This window comes from Rana temporaria, chromosome 11, assembly GCF_905171775.1.
Source record: "Rana temporaria chromosome 11, aRanTem1.1, whole genome shotgun sequence".
Taxonomy (NCBI): Eukaryota; Metazoa; Chordata; class Amphibia; order Anura; family Ranidae; genus Rana; species Rana temporaria.
In genome coordinates, this window is record NC_053499.1 from 6,964,617 (window position 1) to 6,984,493 (window position 19,877).

At 48.3% G+C, this 19,877-nt stretch overlaps 1 protein-coding gene across 8 annotated transcripts in view; it reads right to left on the reverse strand.

Annotated features, from left to right (window-relative positions):
* Nucleotides 1-1,086: 1,086 nt before the first annotated feature.
* Nucleotides 1,087-19,877, reverse strand: part of LOC120916987 (F-actin-monooxygenase MICAL2-like) — a 300,525-nt gene continuing 281,734 nt past the window's right edge. For all 8 annotated transcript variants that reach the window (XM_040327945.1, XM_040327950.1, XM_040327949.1 and 5 more), the window contains 3 exons: nucleotides 5,906-6,005; nucleotides 3,784-3,857; nucleotides 1,087-1,767 (listed from right to left, as the gene is read on the reverse strand). In XM_040327945.1, coding sequence (XP_040183879.1) covers nucleotides 1,550-1,767; nucleotides 3,784-3,857; nucleotides 5,906-6,005 — 392 coding nt within the window. In that variant the 3' untranslated portion in view covers nucleotides 1,087-1,549. The remainder of the gene's footprint in view (nucleotides 1,768-3,783; nucleotides 3,858-5,905; nucleotides 6,006-19,877) is intronic.

Genomic DNA, 19,877 nt, shown 5'->3' on the forward strand with positions numbered 1-19,877 from the left:
TCCCCAGGTCAGTCTGTTCCCAATATAATCTTTTCCCCAGGCCAGTCTGTTCCCAGTATAATCTTCTCTCCAGGTCAGTCTGTCCCCAGTATAATCTTCTCTCCAGGTCAGTCTGTCCCCCAGTATAATCTTCCCCCCCCAAGTCTGTCTTTCCCCAGTATAATCTCTCTCCCTTCCCCCAACTCAGTCTTTCCCCCAGTATAATCTTTCCCCCATCCCCCCATTTCAGTCTATCTCCCCAGTATAATCTCTCCAGGTCAGTCTATCTCCCCAGTATAATCTCTCCAGGTCAGTCAGTCCCCCAGTATAATCTTTCCCCCATCCCCCCAACTCAATCTGTCCCCCAGTATAATCCCCCCAGGTCAGTCTATCCCCCGGTATTACCCCCCCTGGTCAGTCTGTCTTCCAGTATAATCACTCCAGGTCAGTCTGTCCCCCAGTAAAATCTCCCCAGGTCAGTCTGTCTCCCCAGTATAATCTTCTCTCCAGGTCAGTCTGTCCCCCAGGTCAGTCTGTCCCCCAGTATAATCTCTCCAGGTCAGTCTATCTCCCCAGTATAATCTTCTCCCCAGGTCAGTCTGTTCCCCAGTATAATCTTTTCCCCTTCCCCCAAACTCAGTCTGTCCCCCAATATAATCCCCCAGGTCAGCCCCCCCCCAAGTACAATCCCTGCCCCCCCTCCCCCAGGACAGCCTGTCCCCCAGTATAGTCCCCCACGGGTCAGTCTGGCACATATGGGGGGGGGGGGGGGGGGTTGTGTATTTTGGAGCACAGGTGGAACGGTGTCGGCTCCTCCATATGTGCAATGTGTGTTAGCGCACATTGGGCTCTATTCCCATTAGGGCCCTGGCCCCGCCCCCACACAAATTGGATGATAAGCCACTGTACAGTAGTTTCTGATGGCTATTATAATTTTTTTATAAAGAGCCCCCTATGACTATGCTGGGAATGTTAACGTCACTTGACAACTAGGGAGAGGGAATCCCCCCAGAAAGAACACTACTTCCCTTGTGCAACTTCCCCCTCCTGGTGCCCAGTGAAGGGCAGAGCCTGCTCCACATCTCCAAGCTTAGTCACACAAGCAACTGGGAAAAAAACTGCATTTACATTTGAAAAAAAAAAGTCAAAGGACAATTAAAAGGCAACTAAAGGCAGCGAATACAATCAACCAAATACCAGCTAATACTAGTCAAAAACATTGCAACCGAGCTAGCTAAGAAAGTCCACTAAGTGTGAGTTCAGTTTAGTGTTTATAACGCATTGCAGCCAAATTCAGCTGACATTTCACAGTTATTTTGGAAGCGCTGCAGTCTCTGGTCATATGATTCTGTGCTGTGCAGTCTTGTCCTCCAGGGGGCGGTGCTGAAACCAGGGAACACGCTTGCCTGCCAGGTTCCAGTTTGGAAAAGAATGACACTGGCAAGCACAGGGATAAAGAAGGCATGCCAGTTAGTGGCAGACGAATGCCAGGACCAGAATCCAAGTCATTTAGCAGCAGGGCAGTGCCCCCCCCAGGTATGGTTAACATTTCAGTGTGTGTGTCCTGGAGTTATATAATCCTCCTGTTGCTCATGACCCCCAAGTTCAGCTGGTGGCCTCGTGCAAATGGGTTTGCAAGTTTTGCCAGGCGGTCGGCCTCCTCGGTGGCCTCCCTCAGTCTCTGCTCGTCGACGCGGGTCACAAGTTGATCCCTTTGTTCGATGACCCTCATCATCTCGGCAAGGATGACATCTTCTTCTTCTATGTCCTTCTCGTCTTTCAGAGCCCCTATAAGGAGAACCACAAGGAAAACCAATCAAAGCGGAGGTCTCATCTCAAGCTTAAGGCGCTTTTTTTAAGGGTTAAAATCATCAAAAGTTGCATCCGAACGCATGCATGGAAGAGGAGGATACAGAGACATCAGTAGTGATACAATGTAACAGAGGAGAAGGGGAAGAAGAGGAGGATACAGAGATATCAGTAGTGATACAATGTAACAGAGGAGAAGGGAAAGAAGAGGAGGATACAGAGACATCAGTGGTGATACAATGTAACAGAGGAGAAGGGGAAGAAGAGGAGGATACAGAGACATCAGTAGTGATACAATGTAACAGAGGAGAAGGGGAAGAAGAGGAGGATACAGAGATATCAGTAGTGATACAATGTAACAGAGGAAAAGGGGAAGAAGAGGAGGATACAGAGACATCAGTGGTGATACAATGTAACAGAGGAGAAGGGGAAGAAGAGGAGGATACAGAGACATCAGTAGTGATACAATGTAACAGATGAGAAGGGGAAGAAGAGGAGGATACAGAGACATCAGTAGTGATACAATGTAACAGAGGAGAAGAGGAGGATACTGAGTCATCATCAGTGGTGTATTTAGGTTTTGTGCTGCCCTAGGCCTGACTAAACTTGCGCACCCCCTAATTTAAATTTGACCCACTTCTTCCCATCAAAGCCACACCCCTTCCTTTTTAAGACCCACCCTGTCATCTTCATGGGAGGAAGACAGAGGGACGCCAAGGAAAGAGGACAGAGGGACGCCGTGGGAGAAGGACGCCGTGGGAAGAGGACAGAGGGACGCCGTGGGAGAAGGACGCTGTGGGAAGAGGACAGAGGGATGCCGTGGGAAGAGGACAGAGGGACGCTGTGGGAAGAGGACAGAGGGACGCCGTGGGAGAAGGACGCCGTGGGAAGAGGACAGAGGGACGCCGTGGGAGAAGGACGCTGTGGGAAGAGGACAGAGGGATGCCGTGGGAAGAGGACAGAGGGACGCTGTGGGAAGAGGACAGAGGGACGCAGTGGGAGAAGGACGCTGTTGGAAAAGGACAGAGGGACGCCGTGGGAGAAGGACGCTGTGGAAGGAGGACAGAGGGACGCCGTGGAGAAGGACGCTGTGGGAAGAGGACAGAGGGACGCCGTGGGAGAAGGACGCTGTGGGAAGAGGACAGAGGGACGCCGTGGGAGAAGGACGCTGTGGGAAGAGGACAGAGGGACGCCGTGGGAGAAGGACGCTGTGGGAAGAGGACAGAGGGACGCCGTGGGAGAAGGACGCTGTGGGAAGAGGACAGAGGGACGCCGTGGGAGAAGGACGCTGTGGGAAGAGGACAGAGGGATGCCGTGGGAGAAGGACGCTGTGGGATGAGGACAGAGGGACGCCGTGGGAGAAGGAAGCTGTGGGACGAGGACAGAGGGACGCTTAAGCAGTAATAGTGGCCCTGCGTGCGGGAGGAGGGTGCGAGTGCCATTTTAGTGCGGGGGGGACGGCGGCCGGCTGCCCCCTGCAAAGTGCCACCCTAGGCCTGGGCCTTGTCGGCCTAGGCCAGAATACATCCCTGGTCATCAGTAGTGATACAATGTAACAGATGAGAAGAGGAGGATACAGAGACATCAGTAGTGATACAATGTAACAGAGGAAAAGGGGAAGAAGAGGAGGATACAGAGACATCAGTAGTGATACAATGTAACAGAGGAAAAGGGAAGAAGAGGAGGATACAGAGACATCAGTAGTGATACAATGTAACAGAGGAAAGGGGGAAGAAGAGTAGGATACAGAGACATCAGTAGTGATACAATGTAACAGAGGAAAAGGGAAGAAGAGGAGGATACAGAGACATCAGTAGTGATACAATGTAACAGAGGAGAAGGGTAGGAAGAGGAGGATACAGAGACATCAGTGGTGATACAATGTAACAGATCTGTTTAGCTAATTCTGACATTTGTGTTTGCAGGCTGCTCTGGGAAGATACAATAATGATAAATAATAACGTTCTATAGATGACCCAAAATGTCACCACTTACGATCAATCATCATCCTCTCCCGCAGCTGTTGTTCAAGTCGCCCTTGCTTATCCTCCAGGTCCAGCTCTTTGGCTCTGTTAAATAATATCCAGCAGTGGACAGGTTGAATGACAGGAAAACATATATACAGTATATATAACATACAAATATAAGGTAAAATAATTCATAAGACCTAAACAAAGTTGCCCTAATTTATCCAATTTCAAGTAACACTTAAGGCACCCGAAACTGTACCTAAGGCATGCTAAAGTGACCTCTTGGTGTTCTTATAGGTCAGTTTAGCATATTAAAGAAAAATAAAACGTATCTAAACCCAAAGACAATAATGTAGCATATTCCTTCCTTACCTTCTCCTCCCTTTTCTTCCTTCCCTTCATTTCCTTCCTTCCTTTCCCTCCTTTTCCTTTTCTTTCCTTCCCCTCATATTTCTTCTTCCCCCCTTTCTCTCCTTCCCACCTCTCCCTTTCCTTCTTCCCCCTCCCTTCTCTTCCTTCCATCCCCTCCCTTTTCTTCTTTACTTCCTTCTCCCCCCTTTTCTTTCTTCCTTTCCCTGCCTTTGCTTTCTTACTTTCTTCCCCTCCCTTTTCTCTTTTCCTTTTCCCCTTGTTTCCTTCCCATCCCTTTTCTGCCTTCCTTTCCTCCCCCCCACCCTTTCCTTACGTCCTCTCCTTTTTCTTCCTTACCTCTCCCTCCATTTCCTTCCTTTCCCTCCTATATCTTCCTCCCTCCCCCTTTCCTTCCTTCCCTTTACTTTTATTCTTCCTTCATTTCTTCCTTACCTTCTCCTCCCTTTTTTCCTTTCCCTCCCTTTATTTCCTTCCTTCCTTTCCCTCCTTTTCCTTTTCTTACCATCCCCTCCATTTATTTCCTTCCCCTCCTATTTCCCCCCCTTTCCTTCCTTCCTTCCTTCCCACCCCTCCCTTTCCTTCTTCCCACTCCTTTTTCTTCCTCCCATCCCCTCCCTTTTCTTCTTTACTCTCTTTCCCTCCCTTTTCTTTCTTCCTTTCCTCCTTCCTTCCCCTCTCTCTGTCCCTTCCTTTCCCTCCTTTCCTTACCCCTCCACACCCTTCCTTCTCGTTTTCTTTCCAACTCCTTTCGCTTTCTCTTCCTTCTTTTCTTCCTTTTGTGTTCCCTTCCTTCCCTTTTTTCTTTCCGTCCTTCCATGGAAGTACAAGCTTTTAGTACACGCATAGGGATCTATTTGTGAATCCTCCCCATAATATGCCTAATATGAGTATTTCCTGTGGCTCTGCCCACACCGTTGCGTCATCACAGGAATTTGTAAATGAAGAAACTACAAGTCCCATAAGCCCCTATGGCAGAGGATCTCATCGTTCCCAATAGAACACGAGTGTGGTGATGTCATTGATACTTCCTCCAGCTCCATAGCTGATGGGCCCTACCTCCGTACCTACCTATGACTGGAGAAATAATCTGCAAGAGCCAGAGCATTGCACCTGCCATCCTCTGATCAAAATTGCAGCTTTGCGGCCTCCAATGAAAACAAAATGAGTAAATGCACTTCTTTTTTATCAATCATTCATTATTTTATTGCAGGTGGACTGCACCTTTACCCATTGGGTAGGGTAGTCTGATATTTCCCCAGAGTTCAGCTTTGGATGGGCATCACTCCGGCCATGAAGGCACCAATGCCCCCAATTACCAAGGAGTTACAGTGAGTACGGACGCCCGGGTCCATTTCCCGTTAATAGTCCATGACAGCGTCCCGGCTTTATTAATCTCACTGTGACTGAGATTGGAAAACCGCTCTGTAACCTTGAATTAAATGAGAAAAAAAAACATGACATAAATCCTCAGAATATGTATTCCTCTCCGGCTCCCCGGCATCACAACACACTGCGCCGTCTCCGGGCGAAGAGCGGGGAAAACAATTGCCGCTGTTTGTATAACGCGGCGTTTGGCTCTATGCTAATGAGAAGATTCAATGCGAGAGGTAAAGCTGCAATTTATTCCGTAATGAGATCTACATGCAGCAGGAAGACAATGGAGACCCGTGCATATCTCCCAAATTAATCGCATCCAGAATTTCCCCGCCGCTCTGCTCTCCCCCCCCCCACAAGACTCCGGCGTGCATGCTGATATCGCCCGCGTCCCAACTTACACGCACAGTAGCTCTGACTCGTAACGATTCAATTTACTCTTTTCTAGGGCGAGCTGGAACCACTCGTGGAGGAGCTGAGCTTCGTCCTGGGCGCCTGCGTCTGTTAGAGAAATAAATCACAAATAAAGCTTGTTGTAAGAAAAGTGCATTACATTTACACCGCTAATAAACCATTTACAATGCACACGTATGAAAATTCATTTCCGGCACTGCGCCCGACCATCTGCTTCTTACTTATTATTTGTTCAAGAAATCCATCCATTAATCTTCATTCCTTCCTTCTTCCTTTCATCCTTCTCTCCCTTTGTTTTCTACATAATTCCTCTTCCTTCTTTTCCTTTCCCTTCCTTTTCTCCCTACTTCCTCTCCTTTCTTCCTCTTCCTTCTTTTCCTTTCCCTTCCTTTTCTCCCTACTTCCTCTCCTTTCTTTTGCTTTCCCTTCCTTTCCTCCCTACTTCTTCTCCTTTCTTCCTCTTCCTTCTTTTCCCTTCCTTTTCTCCTTACTTCCTCTTCTTTCTTCCTTCCTCTTCCTTCTTTTTCTTTCCCTTCCTTTTCTCCCTACTTCCTCTTCTTTCTTTCCCCTTCCTGTTCTCCCTACCTCCTCTCCTTTCTTCCTCTTCCTTTTCTAGCTACTTCCTCTCCTTTCTTCCTCTTCTTTCTTTTCCTTTCCCTTCCTTTTCTCCCTACTTCCTCTCTTTTCTTCCTCTTCCTTCTTTTCCTTTCCCTTCCTTTTCTCCCTACTTCCTTTCCTTTCTTCCTCTTCCTTCTTTTCCTTTCCCTTCCTTTTCTCCTTACTTCCTCTTCTTTCTTCCTTCCTCTTCCTTCTTTTTCTTTCCCTTCATTTTCTCCCTACTTACTCTCCTTTCTTCCTCTTCTTTTCCTTTCCCTTCCTTTTCTCGATACTTCCTCTCCTTTCTTCCTCTTCTTTCTTTCCCCTTCCTGTTCTCCCTACCTCCTCTACTTTCTTCCTCTTCCCTTTCTAGCTACGTCCTCTCCTTTCTTCCTCTTCTTTCTTTTCCCTTCCTTTTCTCCCTACTTCCTCTCTTTTCTTCCTCTTCCTTCTTTTTCTTTCCCTTCCTTTTCTCCCTACTTACTCTAAACCCTTTACCCTTACTGCCCTTCCTTCCTTCCACTTCCGCATTTTCCTTTCCATTCCTCCTTCTTTCTTTCCTTCCTTCCTCTCCCTCATTTCCCTTCCTTCCATCCTTTTCCCCTCTCTCTTCTTTTCCATCTATTCCTTCTTTATTCTCCCTTCCTTCCTTTTTTCCTTCCTTATTTCCTCTCCCTTCTCTTCCTTCCTCTTCTTTCTTTCTTCCCTTTCCATTCCTACTTTATTATCCCTTCCCTCCCTTCCTTACTTCTTTCCTCTGCCTACCCTCCTTTCCCTTCCATCTTTCCAACCTTTCTTCCTCTTTCTTCTTTCTCTTACATTCCGTCTTCCTTCCTCTTCTTTCCCTTATATTCCTTCTTCCTTCCTTCCTCCATTCCTCTTCTTTCCCTTACATTCCTTCTTCCTTCCTTCCTCCGTTCCTCTTCTTTCCCTTACATTCCTTCTTCCTTCTTTTCTCCATGCCTCTTCTTTCCCTTACATTCCTCCTTCCTTCCTCCATTCCTCTTCTTTCCCTTACATTCCTTCTTCCTTACTTTCTTCCTTCATTCCTCTTCTTTCCCTTACATTCCTTCTTCCCTCCTTCCTTATTTCCCCCATTCCTCTTCTTTCCCTTACATTCCTCCTTCCTTCCTTCCTTCCTTCCTCCATTCCTCTTCTTTCCCTTACATTCCTTCTTCCTTACTTTCTTCCTTCATTTCTCTTCTTTCCCTTACATTCCTTCTTCCCTCCTTCCTTCCTTCCTCCCTTCCTTCCTCCATTCCTCTTCTTTCTCTTACATTCCTTCTTCCTTCTTTCCTCCATTCCTCTTCTTTCTCTTACATCCCTTCTTCCTTCCTTTCTTCCTTCATTCCTCTTTTTTCCCTTACATTCCCTTACATACATTCCACGAGCATTTGCAATTTTAAAGTGTGACATGTTAGGTGTCTATTTACTCGGCGTAACATCATTTCTTTATCGTACATCACGGGACACAGAGAAGCATAGTAATTACTATGTGGGTTATAGAGAGTACCTTCAGGTGTGGACACTGGCACGCCCTTAAGGCAAGAAGTTCCCTCCCCTATATAACCCCTCCCATACCGGGAGTGCCTCAGTTTTTTGCCAGTGTCTAAGGTGTTGGTCACGAGTGAACATGTGCTCCAAGGAGCTCCACTGGAGGGATCCATATTGGATGTAAAAAGTCTCCATGAAATCCGGATCCGTCCAAAGTGCTTCTGAGCCAAAGTGGACGGTACCCGGGCCCCGGTTAAGAAGAACGGGGTTTGGCCTGTAATGCTTCTCTTTGAGAGCTGGATCCTGGTTATTCAGTACTTTGGTCAATTTCCTAATACCAAAAGTTTACTGACAGGGTGCGATATGGGTCCAGGGGTGTGGTGTTCCTGTCCATGGACCCCGGTCCCTGAAGGTCTATAGACGCTGCTCTCCGTGATGGGTGAAGATTGGACTGTCTGTTATGCAGAGTCCTGCAGCGTTGGATCAGGTAAGTGAAGGTGCTTCAGGACTTGGTCCTAGGAGTAACCTTCCTTTATTTGAGCCATTATGTTTGCCTAAAGCTAACTGTCTGTGCTTCTCCTATATGGTCCTGTGTGTTGTGGGGAGGAGGGGTATCTCTAGTCAGGTAGTTAGCCCCTCCTGTGCAGGTTAAAAGCAGAGAAAAGTTGTCCAAAATGTTTGGCTTCACTTGGCTTACCTGGTTCTCACATGGAGCTGTGGGTTCCATCCTCATGCATGGCGCGTAGCGTCATGCGCGCGCGACATTGATGTGTCTTAGGCGCACGCGCGCGCACAAATGAAATTTTTGTACGCTGCTCCGATGCGCACGAATGTGCGCGGCGTGCTCCGTGAGATGCGTGTGACGACATGTGCGCGCGTGCGGCTACGTGTGCGCGCGTAGCCTCGTGGTGCACGCCTAACAGCGGCGCGCGCGTGCGCATGCGCGCTGGGGGTCTATCTCAGCTGTTCTCTATGAGACTTGAGATTACAGGACAGAGCAGGTCAGGTGATACACCTAGTCCTTATATGCTCCAGTCCACCTAACTGGTTCTGACTGACGGTGGACACAGAGATCTTGTGCACATACTTCAGTATTTAGTACTGGTGGTGGACAGTGACATTTGCTTAAGGCGCATAGTGGGCTCTGCACCTTGCCAACCATCAAATAGCAGCGTCAGTGCTGGTCTATAGGTTCGCAAGTAGTTGCAACTATTGTGAGAACCTTAGCTTTATCATGGCTAAAGGCTCAGGGACTAGAAGCAAAAAAGCAAAGGGATCGCCATCTGGCTCAGAGGATCTCGGGCATGCTCCTGCGGCTGCTTCCTCTCCTGAAAAATTGAAGGAGGCCCAGGGTGAACCATCAGGGCTGTCAGATGCCTGTTCTGCCCTTGTCCCACTTGCTCCAGTTTTTGTGACACAGGAGGCTCTGGCCTCAGCTATGGGGGGTCTGGAGCAGAGATTAGCGACCTTGATTGCATCCTCTCTCTCAAGGGAAAAACGCACAAGGTCCCCCTCTCCCTCTGAGGAGTCCCTCGATTTGGGGCATGCATCCTCAGAAGAGGTTGATTTACCCTCTGGAGATCTGGCAGAAGGTCAGCTGGAAGTAGTGGACTCTGAGGATTCCACTTTGGGAGAACCCTTTTCGGCGTCGCAATCCGAAAAATTGTTGGTCCAGTCCCTCACTGAGATGGTCCGTTCGGTCTTCAAGTTGCCACTTTCAGAACCAGCTTCAAGTGCAGTCTCATCTTTAGGCTCCTTAAAAGCTCCTCAAGCTAATTATTCCTTCCCGGTTCACCCCCTGCTGGAAGGGCTTATCTACAAGGATTGGGAACATCCAGATAGATATTTTCTTCCTCCTAAGAAGTTTTCGGTTTTATACCCCATGGAGGAACAATTCACTAAAAGATGGGGCATCCCCAAGGTTGACGCAGCTGTGTCCTGCGTAAACAAATCTTTGACCTGTCCAGTAGACAATGTTCTGGTATTCAAAGATCCGACAGACAAGAGATTAGAGACTTTATTAAAAACCTCTTTTGCTTCGGCGAGAGGAATAACCCAGCCTGCAATTGCGGCTATTGGGATTTGCCAGGCCTTGAAGGACCAGTTTAAAAGGGTCTTAAAGGAATTGCCGGCACAACAGGCCCAGAATTTGGCTGAGTTTCCCAGAGCATTATGTTTTGCCATAGATGCTATTAAGGACTCCATTCAGCAGTCCTCACGTCTCACTCTCTCGCTAGTTCATATGCGCAGGTTACTCTGGCTGAAGAACTGGTCTGCTGAAGCCCCGTGTAAAAAATTACTGGCGGGGTTTCCCTTTCATGGAGAGCGTTTGTTTGGGGAAGATCTGGATGCTTACATTCAGAAAATTTCCAGTGGCAAAAGTACACTGTTGCCAGTAAAGAAAAGGTTTAGGGGTCCCCCCTCCTTTAAGCGATCCTCCTCTCCTATCCCTAGTACTTCCGGTACCAGGCAGTTCCGACGGCCTCCTGGACGATTCAATGCAGGTGGGAAGCCACAGGGCCAGCCTCAGGCTTCCAAAAAACCTTGGAACCGTAAGCCACAGGCCAAGCCAGCAACTAAGTCAGCATTATGAAGGTTCTCCCCCACTCAGCCGGGTGGGGGGAAGACTTCAGCTGTTTGCGGAGGCTTGGCTAGACAGGATCCAAGACAGGTGGGTCCTCTCTACGGTCTCCGGGGGCTACAAGCTGGAGTTGAGCGAATTTCCTCCACCGCGCTTCTTAACCTCGAACGTCCCAAAGGACCTCGGCAAAAGAAGGTCCTTAGCATTGGCCTTAGATCATCTGTTATCCCAAGGGGTAATCAGAGAGCTGCCAGTGGAAGAACAAGGTTTGGGGTTTTATTCCAATCTCTTCACCGTCCCCAAACCAAACGGGGATGTAAGACCCATCCTGGACCTCAAGGCCTTAAACAAGTTCCTAAGGGTCCAATCATTCCGGATGGAATCGATCAGGTCAGTGGTGGCCTCCCTGCAAGGAGGGGAACTACTAGCGTCCATCGATATAAAGGACGCATACTTGCACGTTCCTATCTTTCTCGACCATCAGAAGCTGCTTCGCTTCGCGGTAAATCAGCGCCACTTCCAATTCGTGGCCTTACCTTTTGGTCTGGCCACCGCTCCTCGTGTTTTCACGAAAGTATTGGCTCCACTGTTAGCCTATCTAAGGTCTCAAGGCATATCCATAGTAGCCTATCTAGACGACCTATTGGTAGTAGACCGGTCAGTGGCCGATCTAAACTCAGCGGTACACAGAACCGTAAAATTTCTGGAATCCATGGGTTGGGTTCTCAACCTGGACAAGTCAGCCTTAATGCCTGTGCAAAGGCTCGAATATTTGGGTCTACTCATAGACACAAAGCTAAAAAGGGTCTTCCTGCCCCAAAGGAAGTTCGAGGCTTTAAGAGAACTAGTTCAACTAGTCAAAGCAAAGCGTCAGCCTCCCATTCGCCTCTGTATGAGGTTACTGGGAAAGATGGTAGCCTCGTTCGAGGCTGTCCCATTTGCGCAGTTCCACTCAAGGGAGCTTCAACATGCCATTCTGTCCGCTTGGAACAAAAAGGTTCAAGCCTTGGATCTCCCTATGTCTTTCTCCCGGTCAGTCCGGCAGAGCCTTTGTTGGTGGCTGGTTCCCCGGAACCTGCTAAAGGGGAAGTCCTTTGTTCCCGTGACATGGCAGGTTGTGACCACGGACGCCAGTCTGCTAGGCTGGGGTGCAGTCCTGGGAGGTTTGTCTCTCCAGGGGAAATGGTCAGCCTCCGAGAGGTCTCTACCCATAAATCTGCTGGAAATTCGAGCAGTCTATCTAGCCCTGTCAGCTTGGTCAGACAGGTTGAAGGGTCTTCCGGTCAGGATTCAATCAGACAATGTCACTGCCGTGGCATACATAAATCACCAGGGGGGCACAAGAAGTCGTGCAGCCCAAAGAGAGGTGAATCGAATCCTGACCTGGGCAGAGAAATATGTCCCATGCATATCTGCAGTGTTCATTCCGGGAATAGACAATTGGCGAGCAGACTACCTAAGCCGCCAACAGGTGCTTCCAGGGGAATGGACTCTTCACCCCGACATCTTCCAGAGCATTTGTCAGAGGTGGGGAACACCAGATGTCGATCTCTTTGCATCGAGGTTCAATGCAAGGGTGGGCAACTTTCTGTCCCGGACAAGGGATCCACTTGCTTACGGCACGGATGCACTGGTGTTCCCATGGGATCAGTTCTCCCTAATGTATGCGTTTCCTCCGCTGCAATTATTACCCCGTCTTCTTCGCAGGGTAAAGTCGGAAGGAAGACCAGTGATTCTGGTGGCTCCAGCGTGGCCCAGAAGGGCCTGGTTCGCGGACATTGTAAGGATGTCCGTGGGGCAACCGTGGTCCCTGCCGCTTCGGCCAGACCTATTGTCCCAGGGGCCAATATTCCATCCTTCCTTACCGTCTCTCAATTTGACGGTCTGGCTATTGAGTCCCATATCTTAAAGAAAAGGGGTCTCTCTAATGCGGTGGCATCTACTTTGATTAATGCCAGAAAACCGGCATCCAGACTTATCTATTACCGAGTTTGGAAATCTTATGTGGCCTGGTGCGAGACCAGGGGTTGGCATCCCCGGAGGTATCTCATTGGCAGAATTCTGGAGTTTCTGCAGTTAGGGGCGGACATGAAGTTGGCCCTAAGCACCATTAAGGGCCAGATCTCGGCCTTATCGATTTTTTTCCAAAGGCCACTAGCTACACATTCCCTGATCAAAACCTTTGTGCAAGGTGTGATCCGGCTTAGTCCACCAGTCAAGATTCCCTTGTGTCCATGGGATCTGAATCTGGTCCTTTCTGTCTTACAGAAACAACCATTTGAGCCCTTGGCTCATATTCCTTTGGTCCTTCTGACCAGGAAGGTGATATTTTTGGTAGCCATAACCTCCGCCAGGAGGGTTTCGGAGTTGGCGGCCTTGTCTTGTAAGGAACCGTACCTTATATTCCATAAGGATAGAGTGGTCCTACGGCCCCACCCGGCTTTCCTACCTAAAGTTGTTTCAAGATTTCATTTGAATCAGGATCTTGTTCTCCCGTCTTTTTTCTCAGAGCCTAGTTCTGCAAGGGAGAAGTCTTTACATACGCTAGACGTATTAAGAGCAGTTAAGATCTATCTTAAGGCTACTGCTCAGGTCCGGAAAACTGATACATTGTTTATCCTGCCAGAAGGTCCCAGATGTGGGCAGGCAAATGGATTCGGCAGGTCATTACTCAAGCCTATGGCTTGAGGGGAAAGGTTCCCCCGTTTAAGGTTAAAGCACATTCCACTAGAGCGGTGGGTACTTCCTGGGCAGTGCATCATCAAGCCTCCATGGCTCAAGTCTGCAAGGCCGCGACATGGTCGTCTGTCCATACTTTCACTAAGTTTTATCAATTGGACATAAGAAAGAATGAGGAGAGCGCCTTTGGGCGCAGTGTGCTGCAGGCTGCAGTTTGATTCCTCATGTCTGATGGCGCCCGGCTTATTTCTTGGGGTCTCCCTCCCCTCATAGCATTGCTTTAGGACGTCCCACATAGTAATTACTATGCTTCTCTGTGTCCCGTGATGTACGATAAAGAAAATAGGATTTTTATAACAGCTTACCTGTAAAATCCTTTTCTTTTGAAGTACATCACGGGACACAGAGCACCCGCCCCTCTTTTGGGGTATTTGGGACACTTATTGCTTGCTACAAAACTGAGGCACTCCCGGTATGGGAGGGGTTATATAGGGGAGGGAACTTCTTGCCTTAAGGGCGTGCCAGTGTCCACACCTGAAGGTACTCTCTATAACCCACATAGTAATTACTATGCTTCTCTGTGTCCCGTGATGTACTTCAAAAGAAAAGGATTTTACAGGTAAGCTGTTATAAAAATCCTATTTTTTCACACTATACAAAAAAATTGGGCTAACTTTACTTTTTTTTTTATTATTATCATTCATTAAAGTATATTTTCCCCCCAAAAAATTGCATTTGAAAGACAGCTGTGTGACCTAAAATTTTGAAAACGATCGCCATTTTATTCTCAAGGGTTTCTGCTAAGAAAAAAAAAAAAACATAATTTTTGGGGGTTCTAAGTAATTTTCTATAAAAAAAGGGTGTAGTACACGGTTATGCTGGGACTTGTAGTTCCCTCCCCCCCCCACCCCGCCAGGCCTGCAGGCGATTCCTCTGGCGTCTCGCCTCTCATTCCGCTTGCTAAAGAAGCTCGCCGTCTCTTTAGGACTTGATTGCGTCGTCTCTCTCCCACGTCTGTTCTCCGGCTAATTCGCCTCGCTGTTAAATGGATAACGCCGGCAACAAAGGGCCCTTTCATTCCGGGCCGGCGTAATTATTAGAGAGGCGCTGCGTAAAATGTCAGAGAAGGAGGGCTTGTGTTTTGCCTCTCGTTCGCTATTCTCAGCCGCGATCATTTTCTAATTATCTTAACATTACCTACAGAGCGATGTGAAATGTATCAGAGGAGATGAGCCGCCTCTGATCTAATAAGCATCGGACAATGAATGAAGCGCCCGCCGCATTGCACATGGCAGCGAGGGGGAGACGCGCGTTAACCCTTCTGATGAGTGACACAAAAGGGGGGGAATTTAAAGGGGATCGGTCAAACCACCTGGGTGACTGGGCTCTGATAGAAGCTGCCAATAGCCGAACCACGTGTAAGGTTCAACTGCGCTTTACTAAGGGACTCATTAAAGAAACGGCGGCTTCCGTCAGGGCCTAGTTTGGGTAAAATTAACCCCTTTCTAAAGCCCCAAAAGTGCCACCTCAACCCGGGCAAATCTTGGGTAGAGTCCATACAATTTTTGAATTTTTTATATATATATAGATATATTTATATCTATATATATAGATATATTTATATCTATATATATAGATATATCTATGGCCCAGATTCTCAAAGGCGTTACGACGGCGCAACACCAGTTGCGCCATCGTAACTCCTCATCTGGCCCCGGGTGTCTATGCGACTGATTCTTAGAATCAGCTACGCATAGATACCCATTAGATCTGACAGGCGTAAGGCTGTTACGCTGTCAGATCTTAAAAGCAATTTTTTTTCCCGCCGCTAGGTGTCGCATCATCGTTTTCCCCGTCGTCTATGCAAATGAGGTAATTACGCGAGATTCCCGAACATACGCGCGGTCGACGCTGAGAATTTACGTCGTTTCCGTAGCGTACGCGACGCGTAAGGTTGCCCCTGCTATTAGGAGGGGCAACCAATGTTAAGTATGGCCGTCGTTCCCGCGTCGAATTAAAAAAAAAATACGTCATTTGCGTAAGACGTCCGTGAATGGCGCTGGACGCCATTTACGTAAACGTCTAAGCAAATGACGTCTTGGCGACGTGATTTAGCGCAATGCACGTCGGGTAATTTACCCGACGGAGCATGCGCAGTACGCTCGGCGCGGGAGCGCGTCTAATTTAAATGGTGCCCGCCCCATTTGAATTGGGCGCGCTTGCGCCGAGCGATTTAACGATACACCGCCGCAAGTTTACAGGTAAGTGTTCTGAGAATCAGGCTGTAAACCTGTAAACCTGCGGCGGTGTAACGTAAATCACATACGTTACGCTGCCCAGGAGCAACGTAAATGTATGAGAATCTGGGCCTATATCTATATCTATCTATATACATATATATATATATATATATATATATATATATATATATATATATATATATATATATATAATCTATATATATCTATATAATAAAAATAAATACAAATAAAAATAACAAAATAATTAAAAAAAATATTTGATTTATTTTTTTAATTAAAAAAAAATGGCCCGGATTCACAAAGCAAGTTACGCCGACGTAATTGCAAATGTGCGCCATCGTATCTGTGCGCCAGACCCACAAAACAGGTATGCGCCCAAAACCAGGCTACACCCCGCCGACGTATCTTGCTTACGCCGGCGTAGGGTGGGCGCACATTTAGGCTGGGCGGATGGTGCCGCTCCCATTGATTAGCCATTCAAACATGCAAATGAGGGAAATATGGCGATTCACGAACCTGCGTGCGCCCCAAGCAGGCTACGCGAGGTGCGCGTAAGTTGTACGTTCGGCGTAAAGTTGTTCCCAATAAAGGAGGCACAACCCAGCAGCAGACATGCATAGGTCTGCACCAGGGAGCACAAGCCGGCGTATTTTACGTTGGACGTGTGTCTGGCTGTGGCGTAGGTTACGTTCACGCCGTACGCAGTGATCCGGCGTAGTTTAGGCAGTTGTTCCGACGTGGTTGTGAGCAGGCGCAGGGAGATGCGTCCACGTCACGGCGCATGCGCAGTTCGTGATACGTATCGGTCTGGCGCTCGGACCATCATTTGCATGGGGTCACGCCTCATTTGCATGGGTCACGCCCACTTCCACCTACGCCGGCGTACGCCTTCGAATCCCACGCCACGCTGGCGCAGGGTTGGGAGCACTGGCTTGCTGAATTCATTGCTTGCCTCTCTGCGCTGCGTTGGCGTAGCGTACATTGGTTACTCTACGGCGGCGTAATGTGCGCCCACACTCTGTGAATCTGGGCCAATGTGTTTAGTGACTAGGACCCTTTAAGTTCCGCAAGACAAAATAACATCAGGCCCTGATTTTCAGGGCATTAACCCATTTTTAAAGCCATGTCCCACCTCAACTTAGGCAAATCTTGGATAGAGTCCATACAATTTAAATAAATAAATAAAATAAAAATAACAAAATCATTTTTATTTTAAAAAAAAGAAAAAAAATATTTGATTTTTTTTAAGTTTAATTTAAAAAAAATGTGTTTAGTGACTAGGACCCTATACTTTCCACAAGAAAAATAACATCAGGCCCTGGTTTCAGGGAATTAACCCATTTTTGGGAGCTTTCTTGTGCATCATCTTTAGAAGAGGCTTCCTTCTGGGACGACAGCCATGCAGACAAATTTGATGCAGTGTGCAGCGTATGGTCTGAGAACTGACATGCTGACCCCTCCCCCCACCCCTTCAACCTTTGGCAGCACTCATACGTCTATTTTCCAAAGACAACCTCTGGATATGATGCTGAGCATGTGACCTCAACTTCTTCTCCTTCTGGGATGACAGCCATGCAGACCAATTTGATGCAGTGTGCAGCGTATGGTCTGACTTGCTGACCCCTTCAACCTTTGGCAGCACTCATACGTCTATTTCCCAAAGACAACCTCTGGATATGACGCTGAGCATGTGACCTCAACTTCTTTGGTGGACCATGGCGAGGCCTGCTCTGAGGGGAACCCGTCCTGTTATACCGCTGTATGGTCTTGGCCACCGTGCTGCAGCTCAGTTTCAGGGTCTTGCAAATCTTCTTATAGCCTAGGCCATCTTTATGTAGAGACGCAATTATTTTTTTCAGAGTTCTTTGCCATGAGGTGCCATGTTGAACTTCTAGTGACCAGTATGAGAGAGTGAGAGCGATAACACCAAATTTATCACACCTGCTCCCCATTCACACCTGAGACCTTGTAACACTAACGAGTCACAAGACACCGAGGAGGGAAAATGGCTAATTGGGCCCAATTTGGACATTTTCATTTAGGGGTGTACTGACTTTTGTTGCCAGCGGTTTAGACATGAATGGCTGTGTGTGGAGTTATTTTGAGGGGACGGCAAATTGACACCGTTATACAAGCTGTACACTCACTACACAACATTGTAGATACATGTAGCCGGATTCAGGTAGGGGCGCGTATCTTTAAGGCGGCGCAGTGTATCGTATTTACGCTACGCCGCCTTAAGTCAGAGAGGCAAGTGCTGTATTCACAAAGTACTTGCCTCCTAACTAACGACGGCGTAGCGTAAATGAGGCCGGCGTAAGCGCGCCTAATTCAAATGAGGATGACGGGGGCGTGTTTTATGTTAATGGAGGGTGACCCGACGTGATTGACGTTTTTTTACGAACGGCGCATGCGCCGTCCGTGTACATATCCCAGTGTGCATTGCGCCAAAGTACGCCGCAAGGACGTATTGGTTTCGACGTGAACGTAAATTACGTCCAGCCCCATTCACGGACGACGTACGCAAACAACGTAAAATTTTCGAATTTCGACGCGGGAACGACGGCCATACTTAACATTGACTACGCCTCCTAGGGGGCAGCTTTATCTTTACGCGGCGTATCTCTTACGGAAACGGCGTATCTTTACTGCGACGGGCGCACGTACGTTCGTGAATCGGCGTATCTAGTCATTTACATATTCTACGCCTAACTTAACGGAAGCGCCACCTAGCGGCCAGCCTAAAAATGACACATTAAGATACGACGGCGCAGGAGACCTACGCCGCTCGTATGTTAGCCTGATTTAAGCGTATCTGGTTTCCAGAATATGCTTAAATTAACGCCGGCGTAGATTCAGAGTTACGACGGCGTATCTACTGATACGCCGGCGTAACTCTCTATGAATTTGGCTAAAAAAAAAGTGTAATTTCTTCAGTGTTGTCACATGAAAAGATACAAGAAAAGAGTTACAAAAATGTGAGGGGTGTACTTACTTTTGTGTATATCATTAGACCCCCCCCCCCCGTACATTAGAAGGCCGGGCGGACAGCTGCGATGGGTTAATTGTCGTGTTAATAGATATTAGAGTTGTTTATTGGGAATAAAATGTCTGGCAGGAAAGACACATCGCACAATCACGCGCTCGATCGGCGTCCATTTACCATTCAGTGAAGAGACAGAGCGGCCAAGAATTAATGGTGAAATGTCATTATTGTAATGTGTGTAGAGGGGGGGGGGCAGTAAATCACTCAGATCATTAGAGGGGGGGGGGGTCGTCTAGGAGGGAAGATTATGATCGGCTCCCAAACAGCGCTAATTAGGAGTTATTGTTGTAAAAGATGATCTGAAGGTAATTTTTTAAACAGATTTTTCACATTTTGTTATGCCGCGTATTCCTCGCCATATTCCATGAACAGATCGGAAGGTGCGCCCCCAATTGGCACAGTGGCGACAATTGAGGGGCACAGTGGCTGCTTTTAATGGCATGGCACAGTGGTGACAATTGATGGCACAGCGACTGCGTTTGATGGCATGGCACAGTGGTGACAATTGATGGCACAGTGGCTGCGTTTGATGGCATGGCACAGTGGTGACAATTGATGGCACAGTGACTGTGTTTGATGGCATGGCACAGCGGCTGCGTTTGATGGCATGGCACAGTGGTGACAATTGATGGCACAGCGACTGCGTTTGATGGCATGGCACAGTGGTGACAATTGATGGCACAGTGGCTGTGTTTGATAGGATGGCACAGCGGCTGCGTTTGATGGCATGGCACAGCGGCTGCGTTTGATGGCATGGCACAGTGGTGACAATTGATGGCACAGCGACTGCGTTTGATGGCATGGCACAGTGGTGACAATTGATGGCACAGTGACTGTGTTTGATGGCATGGCACAGCGGCTGCGTTTGATGGCATGGCACAGCGGCTGCGTTTGATGGCATGGCACAGTGGTGACAATTGATGGCACAGTGACTGTGTTTGATGGCATGGCACAGCGGCTGCGTTTGATGGCATGGCACAGCGGCTGCGTTTGATGGCATGGCACAGTGGTGACAATTGATGGCACAGTGGCTGCGCTTGATGGCATGGCACAGTGGCTGCGTTTGATGGCATGGCACAGCAGCTGCGTTTGATGGCATGGCACAGTGGTGACAATTGATGGCACAGCGACTGCGTTTGATGGCATGGCACAGTGGTGACAATTGATGGCACAGTGACTGTGTTTGATGGCATGGCACAGCGGCTGCGTTTGATGGCATGGCACAGTGGTGACAATTGATGGCACAGCGGCTGCGCTTGATGGCATGGCACAGCGACTGCGTTTGATGGCATGGCACAGTG